Below are 24,163 nucleotides of genomic sequence, written 5' to 3'. Positions count from 1 at the left end.
ACAGATGGGTTTTATGTAACACAATGAATGAATGAATGAATGAATGAATGAATGAATAAATTAATGAATGAATGAATGAATGAATTAATGAATGAATGAATGAGAACTTTATTTAACAGATTGCAGAATGGGTACAATACAGTACGGCTCAATACACACAATTGTTAAGGGGATGCAGACCAGAGAAACACTTTTGTCTTGTTTACATCAGGGTCCCCCATTTTCAATTCATCATACCATGACATACAGATAGACAGTACTGCTACATCTATATATGGCATACAGAGATATAGACAGTACTGCTACATCCAGACATTTATGACATACCAGATCTACATATATACTTTACTGTTTAAGAGTACAACGCCTGTCATATAGACCTATAGCGTTGGAAACTCTGATTAGAGGAGAGGAGTGAGGAGAGGAGAGGAGAGGAGAGGAGAGGAGAGGAGAGGAGAGTGAGAGGAGGAGGAGAGGAGAGGAGAGGAGGAGTGGAGAGGGAGAGGAGGAGTAGTGCTGGTGCTGTAGGGTAGTGTAGACCTGAGTGTAGGTGTAGTCGGACAGGCTGTATAGTGTACTGTAGGACAGGCTGTATAGTGTCTGTAGGACAGGCTGTATAGTTGTAAGGCTAGACTAGGTGTACTGTAGTAGCTGTGAGTGAAACATACGGCTGTATAGTGTACTGCAGACCAGGCTGTATATGGTACTGTAGGACCAGGCTGTATAGTGTACTGTAGGACCAGGCTGTAGAGTGTACTGCAGTACCAGGCTGTAGTGTACTGCAGGACCAGGTCGGTATAGTGTACTGTAGGACCAGGCTGTATGAGTGTACTGTAGGACCAGGCTGTATAGTGTACTGCAGGACCAGGCTGTATAGTGTACTGCAGGACCAGGCTGTATAGTGTACTGCAGGACCAGGCTGTTATAGTGTACTGCAGGACCAGGCTGTATAGTGTACTGCAGTACCAGGCTGTATAGTGTACTGTAGGACCAGGCTGTATAGTGTACTGTAGGACCAGGCTGTATAGTGTACTGCAGGACCAGGCTGTATAGTGTACTGTAGGACCAGGCTGTATAGTGTACTGTAGGACCAGGCTGTATAGTGTACTGCAGGACCAGGCTGTATAGTGTACTGCAGGACCAGGCTGTATAGTGTACTGTAGGACCAGGCTGTATAATCATAATCAACACAGACCCGCCCCACACAGCTACTAAATATAAAAAAAAATAATTTCACTCACCATTGACAACGTTACTTCTTAGGAGGAAATAGAGTCCCTGTTGCTCCTTGTAAATGAAATCCATCCTTCGCTCTTTTCTGATGAAACGTTCAATGACCTCCTCTGCCGTTGCAAACAGCAGTCTTTTGTGATCTAATCGATCCTTCATTTGCGTGAGGATGCTGTCGAAATCCACTAAACATTGTTCTGTTGATGCGTGACACACGTTCCATTTTCGGGACTCCGACTCCCGACAGGTGGTCACTCAGTCACCCAAGCGATTCACCCAAATAAAGTTTTCATTCATTCATTAATTTGCTATCTCGTTATAACACAAACAGCTCACCATGAACCATGACCAGCTTAATTATGTTAGTTAGCATCCAAGCTAGCGTGATAACATTAGTAGTTATTAGCATCCAAGCTAGAAACTGCTAGGCTGCCTGCTTATACCTGCAATAATGTTGTCATCCTCCTGGACAGATAGACTTGTTAAATCATAATATCCACAGGTGTGTTGTGCTGGTCCTCAGTAAATGTCCCGCCGTGAAAAATAAGTTGCTATTAAAGTGCTAAATGTTAGATACACTAATATAGAGGTTTCGAACGTGGCTGCTCTCAGTGCTCTGTTAATAAAATTTTCAATCAATCAATCCCGCGAGGGGAGAAACAGCCGTGTAGCTACAGAGCTGCAGACGTAGGAGCCATACTCTGATTGGATTTGCAAGGCTGCCAATCATTCAACCTCCGTGTATTGGATGTCAAGGGCTGTCAATCATTAAATCCTCCATTCAATGGCAAGAGTTTAACTGCACAGACCATGCTTAGATGACATTAATAGCCTATTTTGATTGGCTATTATTTATTATTTATTTAACAATGGGTCAACCTGTGCAGCTATTCTGCACAAATAATTACTGCAGGCAATACTGCAGTGCAGGCCTGCTCAGAGCTGTCAATTTTGGCCATTTTTGAAAAAAAAAAAATTCACTGGCATTTTTTTTACAGAGGAAAACATTTATAATAAAAAAAATTATAATAATTAAAAAAAAAATATATATATATAGGTATATGTAAATTAATAATAATTATGAATTATGAGTGAATTTGTGTTTCACGTGTTGTCATAGAGAAACCTCCACTGGTTGGTATAGTATGGTATTGTATGGAATGGCTGGCATAGTATGGTATGGTACACACTACACACAGCGTTAAGATGCTAGCTAATGTATACAGTACATGAACAGATTTGACCCTGACATGCCTCGCTGTCCAGTTACGTAGGTACCCTAACTGTTTAGGTAAATGCCTTTCTACAATAATCTCTATACAGACATATATCTACCCAATGGGAACACTATAGTTAGTATTTTTTAAATGTGTAAATTAATTAAAGACTAATTACAATTTACTTTATGTCATGACATGACAGACTCACCTACTGTAGTCAGCTATCTGAGACATGTCACCATCTAGTTATGGAGGCTACCTGTTTAGATAAACTGCCATTCCACAACAATAACTACATACACATAGTTACCCACCAAGAACTCCTTGTAAGAAGATTTATGAAGATTTGAGCACAGCTTCTTTTTTTTAAGGCTATGTCTCCCGTGTCCACATGTCCTCCAGGGTGTTTGCAAATATCCGTCAACCCAGAGAGCTGGGAGGGCTATGTGTCTGAGCTGCCTCCGTCCACCTGGGAGCCCAAAGAGGGGGAGGAGGACAATAAGATCAGGGGCCACTGGAACAAGAGGCTGGGGCCCTTCCAGAAACTAGTCCTTATCAAGAGCTTCATGGAAGAGAAGGTAAGAGGCATGGAAGGGTGTTCATCCCCCTGGGGTTGTGCGTGTGTTAGTGTTTATGTGTACAGTGTGAGATGTGCCTCTCAATAAACAAATTCATTCAATCTTTATTTAATCTCAAAGGATCATTGAGAGCAAGCTCTCATTTACAATGAGGTTGGAATACAACGCATAATAAATAAAATAGAAATTAAACCATATAAACAGAAAGTCAATCAATTAAACATTTAAATAAACTAAATAAAACAACTGCAGACTGTGGTGAAGTGGTTTGCTATTTAAACTGTACCAATAGATACTAATGAATACATTTTTAAAGTGCATTGCAAAACATTTCATGTTTCTAGGGCACAGAAGCTAAAAGCAGATTTTCCTAATACAGTACAAACTGGGAAGTGTAAGCCAATCACCAGAGCGAGTATGATATGGTCCAGTGCTCCAATCCAGCAATTAAGTGGTGTCGGTGGGAGATCACCAATAATGGCTTTATACAGAAACAGATGCCGATGCAAGTGACGTCCCTGCCAGAGAGGATCACCCAACCTTATCATAGACTGTAGGATACAATGATGGGTACCATAACTGTCACCAGGGGAAAATCTAAGGGCAGCATGATATACAGAGTCCAGAGGCTTTATAGTCTATAAAATATGGCTCCATAATCCAAACGGCCTTCCTTCTGCTAAACATAGGAAATCTGTTTTTGTTTCTGTACAAAGAGCCAATTTTCTGACGGAGTTTACTTGCAAGATTATCTACATGGCATTTAAATGTACATTTCTCATCAAGCCAGATGCCAATATATTTATATTTGTTTACTCTCTCGATATCAGTCTCCATTCAGAGTGGATATGTGTTATTTGTTTTGTAATTAATGGAGCAGCTAACTTTATTTAGCCTGGAGTTTCTAATACATACTGTAGGGCAGGGATCACTGATTCCCAGCTCAAATACTCCACAAGCAGACATTTTGTCACATATATTTGAGAAAATCTAATCAATTTGGTCTGGTGGGTTCAGTAACCAGCTGAATTAAATGTGTAATACTACTAACCTCCTTATGATATTTGGAGATATTACTTAATCAGTTTATATTAAATTGGACAATCATTTCAACATCTGATAAATTAGAGAGTAATTATCTTAATTTATCAATGGAGCTGATGTAAGCAGAAGGTGATCTATACACTTAAATTGCAATCAATCAATGGGTTATTTGGCCCCAAATTATTCATAAGCACAATGGTCCTCATTCCTCCCACAACGTGTTCGTAAGTGCCTTGGTAAATATCTTGGTAAAAATCTCGTACCAACAGATTTACGGAAATCCTCCTCCGTATTCCTGAACTTGTGAAACGGTTTCCGTAACTTGTCGAAGTCTTTGCAACTGGGTTCCCAACTACTTCCCATAAATTAAATATGTCATTCATTCTTAAACTGAAATGCGCGTTTTTGTAAATTTTATTTGCATACACACACGCCCTGCCAGCTCCTTATAAGGCGAATGGGTCGTGTGCAAAACAACAGAGGTTTGGCATTGCCATCCACCATGCTGATCCATTCTACAGGTAGCGTGGAAGCAATTGCGACTGATCTCAAAATGAGATTAGATTCAAATTAGGGATGTTCGATATTGGCTTTTTTACCGATATACCGATATTGTCCAACTCTTAATTTCCGATACCGATATCAACCGATACCGATATATGCGGGTCCCCCCCCCCCCCCCCCCCCAAACTGAATAATTTCAGGTAATTAACATTACTTAGTACATGGCCTTTTAACATTCGCCAAAATGCTTGATTGTGATTGGTCAATAGCGCTCCGTTGCCCCTAGCAGCGGTAAGTTATTTCTCGATAATTCACCGCTGCTATGGGCAACGCGCAATAATGACCGCCGTTAGGGGAAAGATAGCCTCACAGCCGGACTCGCAGCGTTATACCATGCACAGCCTGCGGAGCGCCTGTCCGAGGCAGGTCTCGACAGTACACCAGGCATTTGATCTTGTCTTGTCGATGGTGTAAAATGAATTATATTGTTGGTAAGTTAGCCCTGTAATAAGCGGGATAATGTATACGTTGACACTGCGAGATTCAAACCTAAATAGACTCAGCTTTACCATATGCACAGCTGCACTGCATCAGGTGTAATCAAGCCCATTGTGATATTTCCTCCAACACCAGAGGAGCAACAGAACAACCGCGTCTGCATTTGATCTCGTCTTGTCAATGGTGTAAAATGAATTACGTATATTGTTAGTAAGTTAGCCCTGTAATAAGCGGGATAATGCGCCTCTGCATTCCAGAACGCAGTGTCGGTCAATTATTTTGTGACAATTACCCTGACATGAGCCATGTCACGAGCCAATCGCGCATTCGTTCAGTATTGACTTCTACAGTAGGACTTACTAATATAATACCTAATAAAACAAGTCATTAGAATAATAAAAGCCTACTGCTGGAACGATTCATTTTGCACATATATATAGTGTGTGTGTGTGTGTGTGTGTGCGTGTGCGCTGAGGCTGCCTCACTAACGCATTTATTTAGTTTAGCAATAGGAGGAAATACATCAAACCAACAATAAATAATATCATAGAGAAGAAGACAGTATATGGCATATTAATACAGTATATTCCACTATACAGTAGCTATATCCGCGGTGATCGGTTTAGTTCTTATTTATTTAGTTTGCAGTGTGTGTGTGTGTGTAATGCTCACGATGCCTCATTGAGTCAGGACTATAAATGCAAAACGTAATTATTAATGATACAAATATAGTCATATTAATTATCATTATAATTATTTAATTACACGGATGTTTGTAGTATCGGCAATCCCCAATGACTTGTCCCAGAGAAAGCTGTTGAAACCACGGGCACACACACCAGTCTGTCCGATTTACGACTGCCTTTTCAAGTACGTAAATCCTACAAAGAATTTACAATACGAAGCCGTTCGAGAATGCAGAATAAGTACGTAAATCGTGTTACAAAGGAATTCCTTGGTAAGTCCATTCGAGAATGAGGACCAATGAGTTCAAAACATTCTAATCGTGTCATCTCCTTCACTCTTTCTCGCCTCTCATCGCTCTCTTGCTGTCATTCGCGTTCACTCGCTCGTCTCTCTCTCTTGCTGACATTCACTTTAACAAGCCTGTCTTTCTCTCTTCCCCCCTTCTCTCTTGTCTTTTTATACATCTGACATTAACCTGCAGGTGGTGTTTGCAGTGACAGAGTTTGTGATCGTCAGCCTGGGGAAGCAGTTTGTGGAGCTCCCTTCGGTGGACCTGGCCACCCTCTACAGCGACATGTCCTCGTCCACGCCGCTCATCTTCATCCTCAGCACGGGATCTGACCCCATGGGCGCCTTCCAGCGCTTCGCCAAGGAGAGAGGTTACCTGGACAGGTCAGGAGAGAAGGAGGAGGGTAGGGGTGGAGGAATAGTTATAGGGAAGGGAGGGGAGGGAGTAGGTGGTGGTGAGTATGGAATGCCACACATTTAAACAAATTCACATATGTTATCCCTTTGCTTCAAGTGCAGTTCAGTCCGTATTTGTGCTCACACACCACTCTCTCCATAAGCTAGACATCAGACCCTCCTTGGTTTAAGATACGGGAATGCTCCATAGACAATGCATTCATGGAGCCATTAGTACATGTTGAGCTGAGTTCTCAATCCCAAATTAGGTTTATATTCTTGTATTGCTACAGTAACAGGCCTGCAACAGGATTTAAACCTTGTTGGCTCTCACACATTTTATGAGTCGACAAATTTAGTTCCTCATTCATTGTCTATGCATAGAAAATATGTCAGTCTTTCCTCTTCTCTCTCTCTCTCTCTCTCTCTCTCTCTCTCTCTCTCTCTCTCTCTCTCTCTCTCTCTCTCTCTCTCTCTCTCTCTCTCTCTCTCTCTCTCTCTCTCTCTCTCTCTCTCTCTCTCTCTCTCTCTCTCTCTCGCTCTCTGATTTCTAGTTTTAGGAGAGAGTGGTTTGTGTTTGTGAACTGTCCTGGGGAATAATATATGTAAATTCTTAAATTGGATGTCATTCTCCTTTAAGAGAATGAGGTTATAGAGAGGAGCGGCTTATAGAGGAGGAGGTATTACCATATTTGGTAACACTTTATAACACTCAGTTATAAGACATTTATAAGGTATTTGTATATAATGAACTAATCATGAACAAACCATTTATATACATACATTCGTTAATGATTATTAACTTTTGAATAACATTTACAAATGAGTTATTCATTATTTATAACTCATTATCAACATTGTACTTGATTTGTTCATCATTCAATATGTTATTTAATGTCTAGTAACACATTGGTAGATGCTTTGAAAAATGGATATGAAAAAACCACGATACCACCATTTATTTGTTCATGTTCAACAAATCATTTGTAAAACATTCTTAAAAGATATATAAATCATTTGCAGATGTTATTATGTGCCATAATCTAAAGTGAAGACTATTCATCATTAACAAATGTCTAATAGTTTGTTTGTTATTTTTGGACTGTTTTGAATACACACAAAGCAATTACCAGACTTGTCTTTTCATGTTTAACAAATGATTTGTTGGACATTCATAAAACATCTATAAATCCATAAATGCAGATGCTATTGCGTGCCCTTATATAAAGTGAAGACTATTCATCATTAACAAATGTCTAATACAGTTTAATTATTTGTTGACTTTTTCATCACCTGTTACAACTGTTGTAGACAGCTTTCGGATCCACCCTTCTTTGTGACATCAAACAGTGACAGAATTAGGACTATAGATAAATGCAATTTAATTAACATATAAAATACACACATAACATGTATCCTGGGGGACACTAGCACCCAGGAGTTCTCTGGCCAGGTATTGCCAGAGTATGTAGAGGGAGTCTCACGCGAGTGAGACTTCAGACTTGAACATTGAAAGTTCATGTTTGTTCTTGTCTGCTTGAGTGGAAACTAGATACACGTTATACATTAGCAGAGCCAAGGAATTCATGCTGCCCCACACTTTTAAGGTATGAGCAGGCTAAACATATTTTTCGTTGGTAAATCTATTCCATAATTTCCGACCTACAACTATATTTTGTGTAGACGTACTTGATGTGGTTGGACCTTTCGTCATTCCTGGGAATGCAGTTGCTGGCTGGCTAATGTGCGCTCAGTATATTGCGGTATGTGGGCCGATGCGTATGCTACATGAGGGTAATAATTGTTTGTATTTTCAGGCTGTATAGGCGCCGATACAGCCTGAAAATACAAATAATTATTACCCTCATGTCATCATCACATACCGCAATATACTGAGCACACATTAGGAACAAACACATCATTCAAATGTAATGTTAGCGCACACCACATCAAGTACGTCTACACAAAATATAGTTGTAGGTCGTAAATGATGGAATAGATTTACCAATGAAAAAGGTGTTTAACCTGCTCATACAGATCCAGCTCTTAAAAACCACACCTCTACTGCAAGGGTGCAGTATCGTTAATGCCTTGTGTAAGATTCTGATCAAACTGGCCAGTATCACGTCTTCGTCTGTTTGGCCCTCCATCCAATTCCTCTGCGTTGTGTACTTTTAATGGTCCTGACGTCTCCGATACTGGTAGATAAGATCCTTATCTCCCCCCGTTAGTGCAATCCATAAACCATAATAATTCTCCACCTTCGTAAGAATTTGACACTTCGACAACGTGAAATACCTTACAAGGAAAAGCGTGGTTTTATTTCTCTAAACAGAAACCTCAGCTCAGATGTTAACAGATTGTATTGTCCTTGAAGAGTCTATTTCTAATGATCTTTCGGTGTGTTCGTCTATCATCCTTTTGTTATTCAGTCCAATAGTGGTCAGGCCTGGTCGTCAGCCTAACCCTCCTCGTGTTAGCCGAAGCTAATGATGTGTGGCATTCTTCCCCCCCCCCCCCTCCGTGATAAGAGGAGAGAGAGTCTCTTCTGGTTTCTTCCCTCTTAGTCTCAGTCAGATTTTAGTCTGCCTTACACCCGGAAACACCATTCGACTCATAGATGTTCGTCGTCGCGACGGCCCCGCTTTCTGGTTGTCATGCGACGTGTTGTCATGACAACTGCTAACCTTTCACACATTAAAATGCAGTTTCATTCACTGTTTCATTAAGATGAACCCCTCTCCCTCGCTCTCGCTATCGCTATCAGTGTTATGTCTTCAGCAAAACAAAACACCCTGCTCAGTGTGGTGTTCCCTCGCTCTGAACCAACCTCTGCTAAGCCAAACACATTTCTGCCCTCTCTGACCTGGCACCGTTAGATGCTACCATCTTCCCCCAATCTATACATCACATACATTGAAAAAGCACCCCAAATCTCTCATTCCCCCCTGTGATTCTTAATCAACCTTCAGAATCATAAGACTACTTGGTTTTTCAATTAATTATACACAAAAATAGACTCATAACAATTAGGGCCCCGCCGTCTGCTGTTTTGCCTTGTTGTTTTCCATTACCCGCATCACACCCAAACCAGAAAGGATAAACCACGGTCATGGAGGAGAGAGAGAGAGAGAGACAGAGAAAAACACAGATTGCAACTTTTCAGACGACACACCTAAACCTTTCGGCCCCCCTATTAGGTACCCCACGTCCAAATCAGAGCGCTCTCTTCCCTCTTACAGTACACCTCCCATCTTGGGCCGGCCCCGTCTTCTAGGGCAAGGGCCCCTTTCAGTGACGGCTCCTTTCCTGAGCTGGTCCCCCCTCCAGGGCGCGGTCCCCTAGGCAAAAATGTTTCCCCTGGTCTGCTACTGCTCAGTGTCTCTGGCTGTCCTCTCCACATCTGCTCCTCCACCGCCGCCGTCTCCTCTCTCTCGTCGTGGATGATCTGTGTACCAGGCGGTGCCTGGCCCCTGCGGCTTCCTCCTCCTCCAGTCTGTCGAAAGCAGAAACACAACACCGGCAGTCGTCTGTCCATTCGACTTCCCTTGTTTTGCTATTAGTCTACCACCTTCTCCACACCCATATCTAATCCTACAGGGCTGTCCCCTGTTTTGTTGTCTTCCGGCGTGACACCAGCAGCTAAACGATACCCACTCGGCGCTCTACGTTTGTCCCACGGGTGACCCCCAGCGCGCGCCAGTTCTTTCTGGTGACGTGTCCCCTCAAGACTCTGCCTATTTATTAGGTGTGAGAAGGCCCCACTGGAATTCAAACTCCCTCTTTATTCAATAATTAACCCATTCAAATAACTGCACCATCTCTGTGCTAAATATTCCCCTATGGGTAATGAAAACTCCCCAGCACTACCCCCCCTCCACCACTAGGTGGCGACCTACTCCTCCTCTATGGTGGTTTAGTTGACGTGTCACTTCCTGATTCTAAACCCCTCGTGGCTCTGCGGCCATTTTGACTCGGTGCAAATGGCTACTCTCTCAACAAACGAACGCTGCCCTTCCTTCCAAGGCCTAAAAACACCGCTGTTTTTCCTCTCTTTCCTATCCATTATCAGGGGACGCTTTCTCAGACTAATACTCTTGCCTGATCGGACATAATACACACTGGTACAATCTCCTTTCGACTTTCCTTCTGTTATGAAAACAGTCCCGCCATCAACAATTTTTCGATCTGATTCAAGCACCCCCCCCCCCCCCCTTTCCTCATCTCGCATTACCCTCCTTAAACCAAAACTGTGCAGCCTGCCTCGTTTGCTTTTCATTCTCTGTAGATAACACCCTCGATTTTCACCATGGCTCTCTGCTCATATTATCACAGCTGGCTTCTCTGTCGCTACTTATTTACGGATGCACTATCTTCGTTCGTTTTTATTTGGCTTAAAAGATCAAAACAACCATGTGTGCACAGTGAACTCACATCTTTCTCCGGAGCGCTGTTTCTCCTACAGCGCTGGTCCGCCTCATGACCGCTCGACTCGACGCTCTCTCCCAGGGCTGGCCGGCCTTGCTTCGATCATGATTCTCCCACACATTGATGACTGTTGTCCACTGTCGCCCCATTATTGAAAAAGTCTTTATCCGTTGTTCTTATCTCTTGCAAATCCGGCTGTCATCAACAACCAACTGTTCCCGTTGTTTTAATCTCTTGCAAATCCGGCTGTCATCGGCACCAACTGTAAGATTCTGATCAAACTGGCCAGTATCACGTCTTCGTCTGTTTGGCCCTCCATCCAATTCCTCTGCGTTGTGTACTTTTAATGGTCCTGACGTCTCCGATACTGGTAGATAAGATCCTTATCTCCCCCCGTTAGTGCAATCCATAAACCATAATAATTCTCCACCTTCGTAAGAATTTGACACTTTGACAACGTGAAATACCTTACAAGGAAAAGCGTGGTTTTATTTCTCTAAACAGAAACCTCAGCTCAGATGTTAACAGATTGTATTGTCCTTGAAGAGTCTATTTCTAATGATCTTTCGGTGTGTTCGTCTATCGTCCTTTTGTTATTCAGTCCAATAGTGGTCAGGCCTGGTCGTCAGCCTAACCCTCCTCGTGTTAGCCGAAGCTAATGATGTGTGGCATTCTTCCCCCCCCCCCCCCCCCCTCCGTGATAAGAGGAGAGAGAGTCTCTTCTGGTTTCTTCCCTCTTAGTCTCAGTCAGATTTTAGTCTGCCTTACACCCGGAAACACCATTCGACTCATAGATGTTCGTCGTCGCAACGACGGCCCCGCCTTCTGGTTGTCATGCGACGTGTTGTCATGACAACTGCTAACCTTTCACACATTAAAATGCAGTTTCATTCACTGTTTCATTAAGATGAACCCCTCTCCCTCGCTCTCGCTATCGCTATCAGTGTTATGTCTTCAGCAAAACAAAACACCCTGCTCAGTGTGGTGTTCCCTCGCTCTGAACCAACCTCTGCTAAGCCAAACACATTTCTGCCCTCTCTGACCTGGCACCGTTAGATGCTACCATCTTCCCCCAATCTATACATCACATACATTGAAAAAGCACCCCAAATCTCTCATTCTTGTTAACAGCACTGCCAGGTTAATGGTGCATAATTACCGCAGCAGCAGAGCAGAGCTTAGAATCCTAAGAGCTGTTGGGCGCCCGAGTGGCGAACCACGTAACGCACACTGCGTCGCGGCACGGCCGACCCGGGTTCGATTCCTCAATGTAAATATGGGAACTCCGCATTATTGACCATTTTCACAATGTTTGCGGACCCATTGTGTATTCTGTATTATAGCTATGGAGACAATAGTATGGCTCATTTGACAGGCATTGTTTATAGTCCAAGAGTGACTAACCAGTTAATTTCTACATACTGTAGTTTGTACGCTATTACACGGTAAACATGGCCCCTTTCCTGAATAATCCAGTATTTTTTCATAGATCGCAAGATATGACGTGTTATATGCATTATGCCCAAATTGTTCTGGTTGCTCGCCTGAAACACCAAATACGTCCAAATCAGAGGTATATACCATATACATATGTGTCTTCACAAATCATCATGGGGGGGGGGGGGGGGCGTTTTAACTAGAAACTGCGATCGTGTTTGTCAAGCATGTTTTAAGTCCGGTAAAATACGACACTGATCGGTACAGAAGCATGTTTTACGTTAAAATACCAGCACCTAAGATAGACCTTACCTCAGTCAGAAAGTACTCCAAAATGAATAAATCCCAGTCAATCCCATGGCAATCGCAATTACTTGTTTATATTGGGTATGGCTACCATATGGGAAAGAATAACTCTGAGGCACCAAATCTTCCACCGATTGCTATGTTGTGATCCACTCCTAGGCGGAAACAGCCGGAGGTAAGTCAGTACTGGAAGACAAGTGATATCCCCAGTTCAAAAGTTAGGCGATACTGCCACCTGGCGAGATTCGATCATCATTGCAATTCCAACGTAGGCAGATGAGCCAGGGAGACCTAGGGAGCTCCGGCTGAGTGTCTAGAACGGGGATCAAAGGAAAAAGATCAAAGGATCTAAAACCGAGATATTACGTTTTTGGCGCTCAATGAGTTAATGTCTGAAGTCTTACATACTCTGGCAGTACCTGGCCAGGGAACTCCTGGGTCCTAGTGTCCCCCAGGTTACATGTTATGTGTGCACATGTATTGTATATGTTAATAATAAAATTGCATTTATTTATAGTCCTAATTATGTCACTGTTTGATGTCACAAAGAAGGGTGGATCCGAAAGCTGTCTACAACATTTGTAACGGGTGATGAAATATGAAAAAACAGGTCAACAAATAATTTAACTGTATTAGACATTTGTTAATGATGAATAGTCTTCACTTTAGATTAGGGCACGCAATAGCATCTGCAAAGGATTTATAGATGTTTTATGAATGTCCAACAAATCATTTGTTATTAAACATGAAAAGACGCGTCTGGTAATTGCTTCGTGTGTTTCATAAAAGTCCACAAATAATTTAACTGTATTAGACATTTGTTAATGATGAATAGTCTTCACTTTAGATTAGGGCACACAATAACATCTGCAAATGATTTATAGATCTTTTAAGAATGTTTTACAAATGATTAGTTGAACATGAACAAATAAATGGAGGTATAGTCATTTTTTTCATATCCATTTTTTACTACACATTAAATACCATTATTTAATGATGAACAAATCAAGTACAAACAATGTTGATAATGAGTTATGAATAATGTATAACTAAATTGTAAATATAGTTATACGTTATTTAATAACCATTTACAAATGTATATAAATGGTTGTTTAATGATTAGTTCATTATCCATTATCTACAAATACCTTATAAATGTCTTATAACTGAGTGTTATTATAAAGTGTTACCCAATATTTTAAACATCCAAAATCACAGTGCAAAATGCAACCATTGTAATGACAACCTTTTTGTACGGTCTGACCCCACCTTCCCCTAATGCCGTCCTAATGGTTGAGTCTCTGGGTTGGTGTGAAAAAATAAACCTTTGAAGACAGAGAAGCCTAAGATGACTCATAAAGCACCATCTTAACACGTTGGATGCCAGCCATTAGACACGGACCGCTGTAGCTGGGCCAACCGTTAAAAGATATGACTGCGTGACCTTGTTTGTAGAGCTAAATCTATATTCTATATTATAGCCATGGATACAATACTATAGTCATTTGACACTGTGTTTCTTCCGGTCAAGATGCAAAAAAGAGATATTTTTTCCATGCATACATTCCTGTGTTATACAGTGGGTGAATATAAGTATGGTTTTACAGCGGTATGGGGTAATTCCTGAAAGGTTGCGTAATTATAGTAGGTCAATTCTACTATTTGCGTTGGCGTTTCTTGCCTATACATACTAGTATTCCCGAAGCAAATATATACAGTAGGTATTATGTTAAGTCGTTTCTGATTATTGATTACCAGTAACGGCATTAGTATTGAACGCTAAAAACGCTGATCAGCTGGATCGGTATGAAAACCTTGCACAATCAAGCCAGAATATATATATATTTTTTATCCACTTTTTCTCCCATTTTTCTATTTTTCTCCCATCCCAATTTTGTATCATCCAATTCAACCCTCCCCTGTCTACAACGCTGTTTCATGCCTCCCACAAGCCGGCTGCAATGTGGAAGAAGCCATACATAGCACGAGTCCCTTCCGATACTCGAGGTAGCAGCCGTCGCATCTTTTCACCTGCGCAGCGCGATCTTTCAGCGTCAGGGGTCTGCGCTTTGGAGGGACGCCGCCCCCATCGCTTCTTGATTCTACTGCGCAGGCGCACAAACCGACCTGTAGGAGTCGCTGTCCACAACGTCCGATCCCCACCCATCAGTTTCCCTCCCCCTAATACTGCCAATTGTATTAGTACGGACGACCAGCCAAACTGAAAACAATGTGGAGAGCTGGGCTCGAACCCAGCGTCTCCAGCATTGGAGGTGAGTGCCTTGCCCACTGCACCACCTAGCCGCCTCAAGCCAGAATTTATGTCGGACAGTGGTGCAGTCGTAATATGGGAACTGCCCGGACGCCACGTGCACGTGCGCGCACGCATGCGCACAGAACAGATTATTATTATGCAGAATAAATAGTAGGAAACATGTTTGTATAGGAAATTACTAGTTTTAGTTTAGTTTTTGTAAATATTGCCTTGAAATAGAGAAGCTGAAAAAGGTAGCAGGATGTATGAATGAATGAAAACTTTATTTAACAGATTGCAGAATGGGTACAATACAGTACGGCTCAATACATACAATTGTTAAGGGGATGCAGACCTGAGAAAGACGTTTGTCTTGTTTCCATCAGGGTCCCCCATTTTCAATTCATATAGACATTTATGACATACACAACATACATGACATTTATGGCATAGGGACATATAGGTATTTAGTACTGATACATTTGTGACATAACCGGTATTCAAATATACAGTACTGTTACCCCTAGATCCTGACAGAGTATATACATATGATGGGGAGGGGACTGTACATTAGGAGGGGGTGGGTGGGTGGGAGAGAAATATACATACGGCGGGGAGGGAATATATACATGCGGTGGGGAGGAGACTGTCTATTAGGAGGTGGTGGGGGTTTTGGGCATTTACGGTGGCCAGTTTCGAATTGCAGCCTCCCGTAGGTGCTCTTTAAGAGCGGTTTTGAATGTGGGCAGGGATTCACATTCCTTTACAGCTTTGGGTAGGGCGTTCCACATTGTTGTGGCATAATTGCGAAACGTGTTTAGTCCCTTGTTTGAGCCGAATCTGGGTTTAACATGATTTGTTGAGCTTCCTCTGGTGTAGTGGTTGTGGTATTCACTGACCTTTGGGAAGTATTTTGACATGTACATGGGCACCCCGGTCGTATAGTGTATCTTGTAGACCAGGCCCATTGCAAGTTGCTGTACTCTGTCGTCTACTCTAAGCCATCCTAGGTTGTCAAAGTGGGCAGGGGTGAGGTGGGTTCTGGGGTTCAGGTCAAGTAGTAGTCTGACCAGTTTGTTTTGTGATGTTTGTAATTTTGTTTTAAGCGCCTTTGAGGTGCTTTGGTACCATGAGGTGCACGCATAGTCATAGTACCCTTGAATGAGTGCTCCTGCCAGAGTCTTCAGGGTATTCTTGTTTACCAGAGAGGAGATCAGGTACAAGAATCTAGTTCGTTGGTTGACTTTTTTTATTACATTGGATGCCATTTTGTCACAGGAAAGATTTGCCTCTAGGATGGAACCCAGGTAGGTAATTTCATCTTTCCTTGTGACAATATTGTCACCCACTGTAACTGAGAAGCCGTCGGTCTTGCTGAGTTTGTTATTTGAACCGAAGAGAATGGACTCTGTTTTGCCCATGTGTAATGATAGTTTGTTATCAGCGAGCCATATGCAGATTTTGCCTAGTTCCGAGCTGAGGGTTTTTTCAACCTGCAACTTGTTCTTGTCAGAGACCAGCAGGGCTGAGTCGTCCGCAAACAGGAACAGCCTTCAATATATAAAGAAATTATATTGTCAACAGATATGGTTGAAAAACAAACAATGTTTTAAATGTAATTGTAGTTACAATTTCTTTAATTGAATGAACTTAAACTAGAAAAGTAAATACAAACTAAATTAACAATGTAACTTAGTTTACAGAAGGACAGTTTCCTTCTTTTGTTTTTATCAAAATGTTCTCCCATTTTCTATTTTTCTCCCATCCCAATTTCGTATCGTCCAATTCTACCCTCCCCTGTCTCGAACGTTGTTAGGCCATGCCTCCCACAAGCCGGCTGCAATGTGGACTAAGCCTTACATCACGTGTCCCCTCCGGTACTCGAGGAAGCAGCAGTCGCATCTTTTCACCTGCACAACGCGATCTCTCAGCGTCGGGGGTCTGCCTTTTTGGAGGGCACGCCGCCCCCGTCGCTTCCTGATTCTGCTGCACAGGCGCACCAACCGACCTGTAGGAGTCGCTGTCCACAACGTCCGATCCCCACCCATCAGCTTCCCACCCCCTAATACTGCCAATTGTATTAGTATGAACGACCAGCCAAGCTGATAGCAATGCGGAGAGCTGGGCTCGAACCCAGCGTCTCCTGCATTGGTGGTGAGCGCCTTGCCCACTGCACCACCTAGCCGCCCCAGGACAGTTTCCTTCTGAAGCACAACTTAATAATGCCTCATCCTTGATCCTTCCAGTCGGGACCATTGTCTCATAGTGAGAGGTTCCACAGCTCAAGCAAACCCCCACCAATTGGTACAGGCTTGTATTTTGGTTTGGCTCTTCTCGTTCTTTGTTATGCTATCGGTATCCTATTATTATGCAAAGTCTATTATGCAAAGTCTAAGTGCCGGCCGCCGGGTACTTGGCGCACGGCGCGATGAGTCCAGTGACAATTGTGAACGCATTTTTGTGTGCGCGCGCATGCACATCCGTGCGCGATTGCGCCTACTTCTGCTAGGCACACACTAGGACGGTGTGGTACCCCGTCCACCCACCACTGCATCCCTGATGTCGGATGATCCTTACCTTTGATCGGGAGTATTCGAAAAATAATATTCCAATTGTTTGATCGATATCTGCTCCATCCGATGTCCATTTGGCCTACGATATAACCCACCACAGCATATGCATCGGATGTCCCGTAGACAATTTGGATGCAACCGATTGAACCTCTAGCCTTGCCGTCTACTGAAAATCTGCGCCCGGAGACCTTTCAGTGTAACACAAGGTCTGGAACAGGGTTTACTGCACTCTCGATACCGCCACCTGGGGGAATCTGGCCGGTACTGCACCCTCGGCGTCGCAGTAGGCCTTCTAACGGCAACATATGGGTCCCTGGCATTGAATACGATATTAAAAACGAACCAAAAACGTAATATTAGTGTCTGGCACCCAACCGCTGGCGAGCAAACACGTAATATTACGTGAATGGCACCCAACGTGTTAACACAAAAACATTACTGTTTTAGAAAACAGTGCAACCGGCCCACAGCTCAGGCTCCTGCCAGCTTTACCACACGTGTATTTGTTGCTTTCTATGAGTTTGTATGTAGGGATCAGTGATGCCACAGATTACTTGTAAAAGTAATCTGATTACTGATTACTGATTACTCCTTTAAAAAGTTATCTAAGTTACTTTACTGATTACTTGATTATCAGAGTAACTTAGTTACTTTGAAAGTAACTAGGTTACGAAGTCGTCGTCGTTCCCCCAACAGTTTTTTTTTAAACGCTTTATTGAAAGTGCATAAATTGTTTTTAACTTGTTTCTCTGCACATAACATAAAATTGTTAAACTAGTGCTTTAGCTTCTGTACCATCAAGTATGGTAAAGCAACAGTCTATGATGCTCACAGCATTAGAGCAGCCAGCCAGTGGTTTTACAAAACCAATGTATCACATCTAACAAATGCAGGCTGAACTATTCAATTATATCAACTGTAACTATTAAATTGTTTTTATAAATGTCTCTCTATAAACATACAATCAGTCTCTCTTTAACATGTAAATTAACTGTAAATCTGGCAAATAAGAGCTTTTGCTCTGCCACCATCAACCCTCCTGTACCTAGTCGAAGCGTCGGCTAGTGTTGTGATTCCAGATGCTTTCAATGCAATTGGATGTGCTGTTTTTAGCGGTAGACAGTATTTTGTTTCCTCCGCCGTGAAGTAGTGACTGAGGCTACGTTTAGACGAGCGTTTTGGGGTGGAATTCTGAACAGAAACCGCAAAAGTCATCTTGCGGTTTCACTTTTAATTTTGCCAAGCGTTTTGGGGTGGAATTCTCCGACGACGGAGCCCTGCTGTCACACGATTGGCGCATATGTCACATGACGTGCTGTGAAGACCCGCCCTACTCTGCCTCTGATTCACAGACTGTGTATGGGGAATGTGATTGGACCAAAGCAGAGTCACTCACAGACAGAGGGACCAGTCACGCCGCGGGACACATTCTTGTATTTAACCCTTTCACTGCCACACCACGTCACTCCCAAATAAGAAAAACAGCTCAAAATGTATTTTTGACTGTCGAAAACGAAATAAAATACTGCATTCCGCCTGCATTATGAATTTATGATGAGATAGTAACGAAATAGTAATGCACAGCCACTTGGACAAGTAACTGCAATCAGATTACTGGCTTTTAAAGATTAACGCGTTAGATTACTATTTTCGGGGAAAAGTAATCAGATTACAATAACGCGTTACTTAGTAACGCGTTACTGGCATCACTGGTAGGGATCACTGAAGGGACCAGTGATCACTGGAGGAAAAAGTTAGTTTCACACCCCACACACACACACACACAGACACACTAGGGCTGGCCCGAATGCCATTTTTTAGGGTTCGGACCATCGTTGGTGTTTCGGACCATCGTTCAACAAAGCATTGAACGTTCGATCTCACAAAAATATGTTCAAAGATCAGGAATACCGTAGGCAAGGTCAAACGTTCTGTCATAATGTAACTCGCCATTTAACTCTGAAAGGTATGATATAAGGTGGATATAAAGCTATTAGTCGGGAAGCCATGGGGTTGCACCTTGTTTTGTCAGTTGCAATTATTATTTTTTTTCTTTGAGCTTGGGGGTACCTCTTCAAAATACAAGAGAGTGCTCAGTGATATCCCTTGGTCATTTTCAGATATTAACACTTTGGTCGCCAAAAACGCCTTACCACGTCATTCCCCGCCATGCTCATTCTGCCAAAGACGCCGTACCACGTCTTTGAGATCAATATTTCAAAAATCTGTGATCGCAATCATATTTCTCCCCCGGAGACTTGAGATCTACTGTTGATCCCCTCTCAACTCTCCAACGGTTCAAGAGCGCCATCTGGTGGCGGATCGGCGGATCGCCCAAACCGGAAACAGGAAACGGAAGCTGGTGCTCATTCCAATTCGGTCCGATCACTCGCTAATAGTCCCAGGACTCGAGCTAGACACAATGGATAGCAGTCCGTTACCAATAACTCGATAAACAATATGATTTGGACGTATATACTATTATACAACCTGGAGATGGATCGCATATTTCTACATCCCATAATAGGAATATTTCTGCTCCACGCTCATCGCCCAACGCTACGAGGAAGCTACGGTGAGATTCAGCGTTTTATTTTAACGTGTTCGATATAAACTGCTCTGATGATCATATCACCCACACTAGATGAATCATCTAACGTTGGCCACGGAATTATAAACGACCCCCCCCCCCCCATCCGGTCAACATCAGATGATAAGTAGTAACTTCTAGAAGCACGTCCATTTGACATTTTTTATCTTGCGCAGATCGCTATCAAACTGTATTTGATCATCAATATAATGCATTTAGGGCTATAAATCACGTTCTGGAGAATGCTGCAGAAAACGATAAAAACATAATTATACTTTAGACCGTATTTTAGTATGAATATGTGAATGAAAAAGTATAACGTTGCTACACCCTGAACAATAGATACTTGACGTTGAATGGGCCATAGTAATGTCAATTTAGCAATACAATTTAAAAAGTTATAGCCCTGCAAAGAAGGGGAACTTCTCCATAGACAAATAGAGCTGGCGTGGGATGGTTTATTATGAATATAAGCCTGGTGTAACTGAGGGGTTACAAAAGATTGTGATAGATTGTGATAGATTAAACCACTGCTAGGTATGTACTTTAATTACTGGCCAGACAGTACATCGAATAGATATGGTGGACACTCATAATAACACGGCATTGACAAAGAAATAGTATTTGAGGGTATTTTATTATTATGCAACATTAGGTTACAGAATGATAATTAGGGTCGCGCTTGTATGGCGAAGAATATGCATAAAGTCAGTCAGTAGCATAAGTCACTGGGAATAGAATGATTCCTACGATGGGTACTAGGCTGACGCCACCTGGCGTATAATAGCAATTATAGAAGGCAACGCTGGTACCGCCTGGAGACACTGGGTTCCTCTCAGAGTTGTAAGGTCTAGAGCAGGGGTCAGCAACCTTTTTGACATGGAGTGCCTATTTGAAATATAGTTGTAACTAGTGTGCCTCAACAATATTCCATGCATCGTATTTTTTTTTCTCTCATAATCAGGTCTTTTTAATGATAATTCTTACATTATTACATCATTATTGTTATTGTTATTATTAACAATATTATTATGATGGTTGTATCAACCCTAAATCTGAGTTGGGGAGGGGGGGGGGGGGGGTGCAATGCAGACAAACAGCTGCATACAGTGCGACCATTTCACTCACATTTGCCCATTCATTTTTGGACACAGCACACACCATAGCTCCACCTACAGGCCTAATGGAGAACTGTACAAAAATAAATAATAATAAGTTACCCAAACTTAAAAATATTGAGTTCAGTTACTGTGCTCAGTTTTCAATCCATAATAAGTTAACAGAAAAATAAGTACACAACCACATTATTTCAACCTAATAAAACTATGTTTATTGTCATTGTTTTAAGAACACAAGTTGACTTGGTAATACTCACATTTTGAGTAAGAAAAATGGCTTTTAACATGTTCAATGAAATAATAGAAAAATAAATAATAAAATGTGTTGATTAAGCACTGGTCACAATGGTGACCGTAATAATGTTTTTGTTATAAGGCTCTGCAAATGTTACTGAATGATGTAGCAATGTATTTCCAGCTAAATTGAAATAATAAACAAATAAAGGGTTTCAATTAAATATGTGTACTATTGTCACATGACACAGCTCAGAAGCTCAGAACACCTCAGAACACAGCTTCATCTAACGAGGCGTCGCAAGGTTTAAGTTTAACTGAGGCTAACGTTAACATGATGGCACACACACAGTGCACACGCAAAGCACACTGTGCTCCACGAGAGAGAGAGAGAGAGAGAGAGAGAGAGAGAGAGAGAGAGAGAGAGAGAGAGAGAGAGAGAGAGAGAGAGAGAGAGCGAGAGAGAGAGAGAGAGAGAGAGGTTCAGCACCACATGCACAGTGGACAGCTCCCCTACACATACACATGCCGCGTAATAATAATAATAATAATATATGCGCGATTGTGCGTATGATCTATTATGCGTAGAGCCCTGCATATGCACGTTCAAGTTCAAGTTAACATGCAAACCGATGTACAGGAAAATAAACAGCAGCCTACCTGTCGCATCAGTGTTTTGCCTGGCTGAGCTCCGGTTATTTGGGGGGTGTAATTAGTCACTTTAAGCTGGACACATGCTTCGGAGTGGTCGGTTGTCAATCGACTCCGGGAGGGGTTGAGCACGTACTTCATGTGCGAAAAGATCTGCTCACAGAGGTATGTTGACCCGAAGACCGTCAGCAAAGCCATTGCAACGTTCCGTTGACATGGTGGGGATATCTTTTATCCTTGCTTTTATTGTCTCTTTATTTGGCAAGCCTTCAAACAAAACATATGAGGTACAGATAAAAGCCTATATACATCGCCATCCGTGAATGGCTTTCCACGTTTTGCAATGCAATGAGCAATGCGATAGCAATTGCTTCAGTTGCGTGTTTTTGAGCGCGCGTGAACACTTTGAGGGTGCTGGCTTGCTTCCCATACCTGGCGACGGCACGTTTAATGGATTCTGCCTTATCCGCCTGATCCTTGAAACTTGTTTTATGCTTAGTCTCGAAATGGCGTTTCACAGATGATGTTTGGCAAACTACATTTTCCAAACAGAAAGAACACATAGCACGGTCCTTCTGACGGTCCACAAACCCGTAATCGTCTGTCCACGAGGGCTGGAATGTGCGAATTTGCTTTGATTTCTTAGCGGGGGTTGCCATCATGACACTGCACAGAATGCACCCTCACTGTGTGTTACCTGGCGCGACTGCTGCGGGAGGCCGGCGGGAGGCCGGCTACAGCGGAGCACATGGGAACAGCTGATTGCTGTCATAATATAGGGGTGTGCAGAACAGTCGACTTACAAAAAAGAACCTGTGGGAGGATTTCAACAAGAGATATGCGACAACAGTGCAAAACATTTCACAATAATATTTCAAAGCGAAGTAAAAAAAAAAAAATAATAATAATAATAATAATAATAATTTTTTTTTTATGCTGCCCCCCCCCCCCCCCCCCGCGTGCCTATGGAAATGGTCCCGCGTGCCTAAGCAGGCACGCGTGCCTAGGGTTGCCGACCCCTGGTCTAGAGGATAGAGGAATGTTCGGATACTCAGTCTGATTCAATGAAGAATAAAGGGGGTTCACGTACAGAAGCCAGTCCTTGTAAATCCAACGATCAGCAACAAAAGCAATAACTGTAATCCAATGCTCGATAGCAAACGATGATAGCTAGCCAGCCTCTCTCCATGAGGCCAGCCCGAGTGTAAATCCTCACAAGGTTAAATCCCAAACGATAGTGGAAATCAACGATGCTCTTCTCCGGGTAACACGTTCCACAATCAATATAATCCAACCAGTAATGGTTCTGCAATCGCCACCGCTGGTTCTCCTGTGCACATGTCCAACAGGTTCTCCGACTAGGCCTCCTCGGGTACTGGCACCAATGTATTTAGTCCACGCACCCTGGCTAAGGTCCACTAGCTAACACGAACGAACCGCTGGGTAATGCTACACACGAACGAACTGTGTTGGCACGATATACAATAAATGAACAACTATTTACTTCACATTAAACTAGGTCAAACTTGACGTTACTGCATTAAACTCTGACACTTTACTATTCCATTCGCACGTGGTTCTCAACGCTCTGTTAGACGCACGGTTGCTCACTTCACTGTTACCGAACACAGACAGACTTTAGACGAACTGCTGCTGTGCGCACCTGCGCCGATATATATACTTAAGTGGTTATCTAGTCCCAAACCTCAGTTCTTGTCTGGAATCAATACGCTGTCTCCGGGCATGTTACAACATGCCTGGGCTTGTCTTTGAACCTGACTTTGGGGGAGACTGCCTGGCGCCACCGTCAGGGGGCATTATCCATAAGGAAAGCGAATATTACTATGGTTCGAACGCAGGTTTAAAGGGATATACCGTGTATATATAAATAATATACAATGTATATAAAACAATAAATGTAGATTATCAGCTTTAATCTGGCCCTTCACAACAGCCGCCTCCTAATTAGTCCGCACCTAATTAGTTAAGGGAGACAGATTAATAGTCCAGTCAACTGATTAATATCTGTTGTGGGGAGTGGGTCAATCTACAAAGTCAGTGGGTCATGGTCATCATCAGGGGGGTCAGCGAGCTCTGGCAACTCTATCAGCTTCGCCAAGGGCCGGG

The 24,163-nt window shown here is 42.6% G+C and overlaps 1 protein-coding gene across 1 annotated transcript in view; it reads left to right on the top strand.

Annotated features, from left to right (window-relative positions):
- The window catches only part of dnah6 (dynein, axonemal, heavy chain 6), a gene marked incomplete at both ends in the record, with an annotated part of 372,041 nt that overhangs the window by 258,598 nt on the left and 89,280 nt on the right, over positions 1-24,163 (top strand). The window contains 2 exon segments of the mRNA XM_084318285.1: positions 2,853-3,028; positions 6,243-6,433. Coding sequence (XP_084174411.1) covers positions 2,853-3,028; positions 6,243-6,433 — 367 coding nt within the window.

This window comes from Notolepis coatsorum (assembly GCF_963971535.1).
Source record: "Notolepis coatsorum genome assembly, chromosome: 7".
NCBI lineage: Eukaryota > Metazoa > Chordata > Actinopteri > Aulopiformes > Paralepididae > Notolepis > Notolepis coatsorum.
Note: the sequence above shows the minus strand (reverse complement) of the source record. Positions and strands in the feature narration are given on the sequence as shown.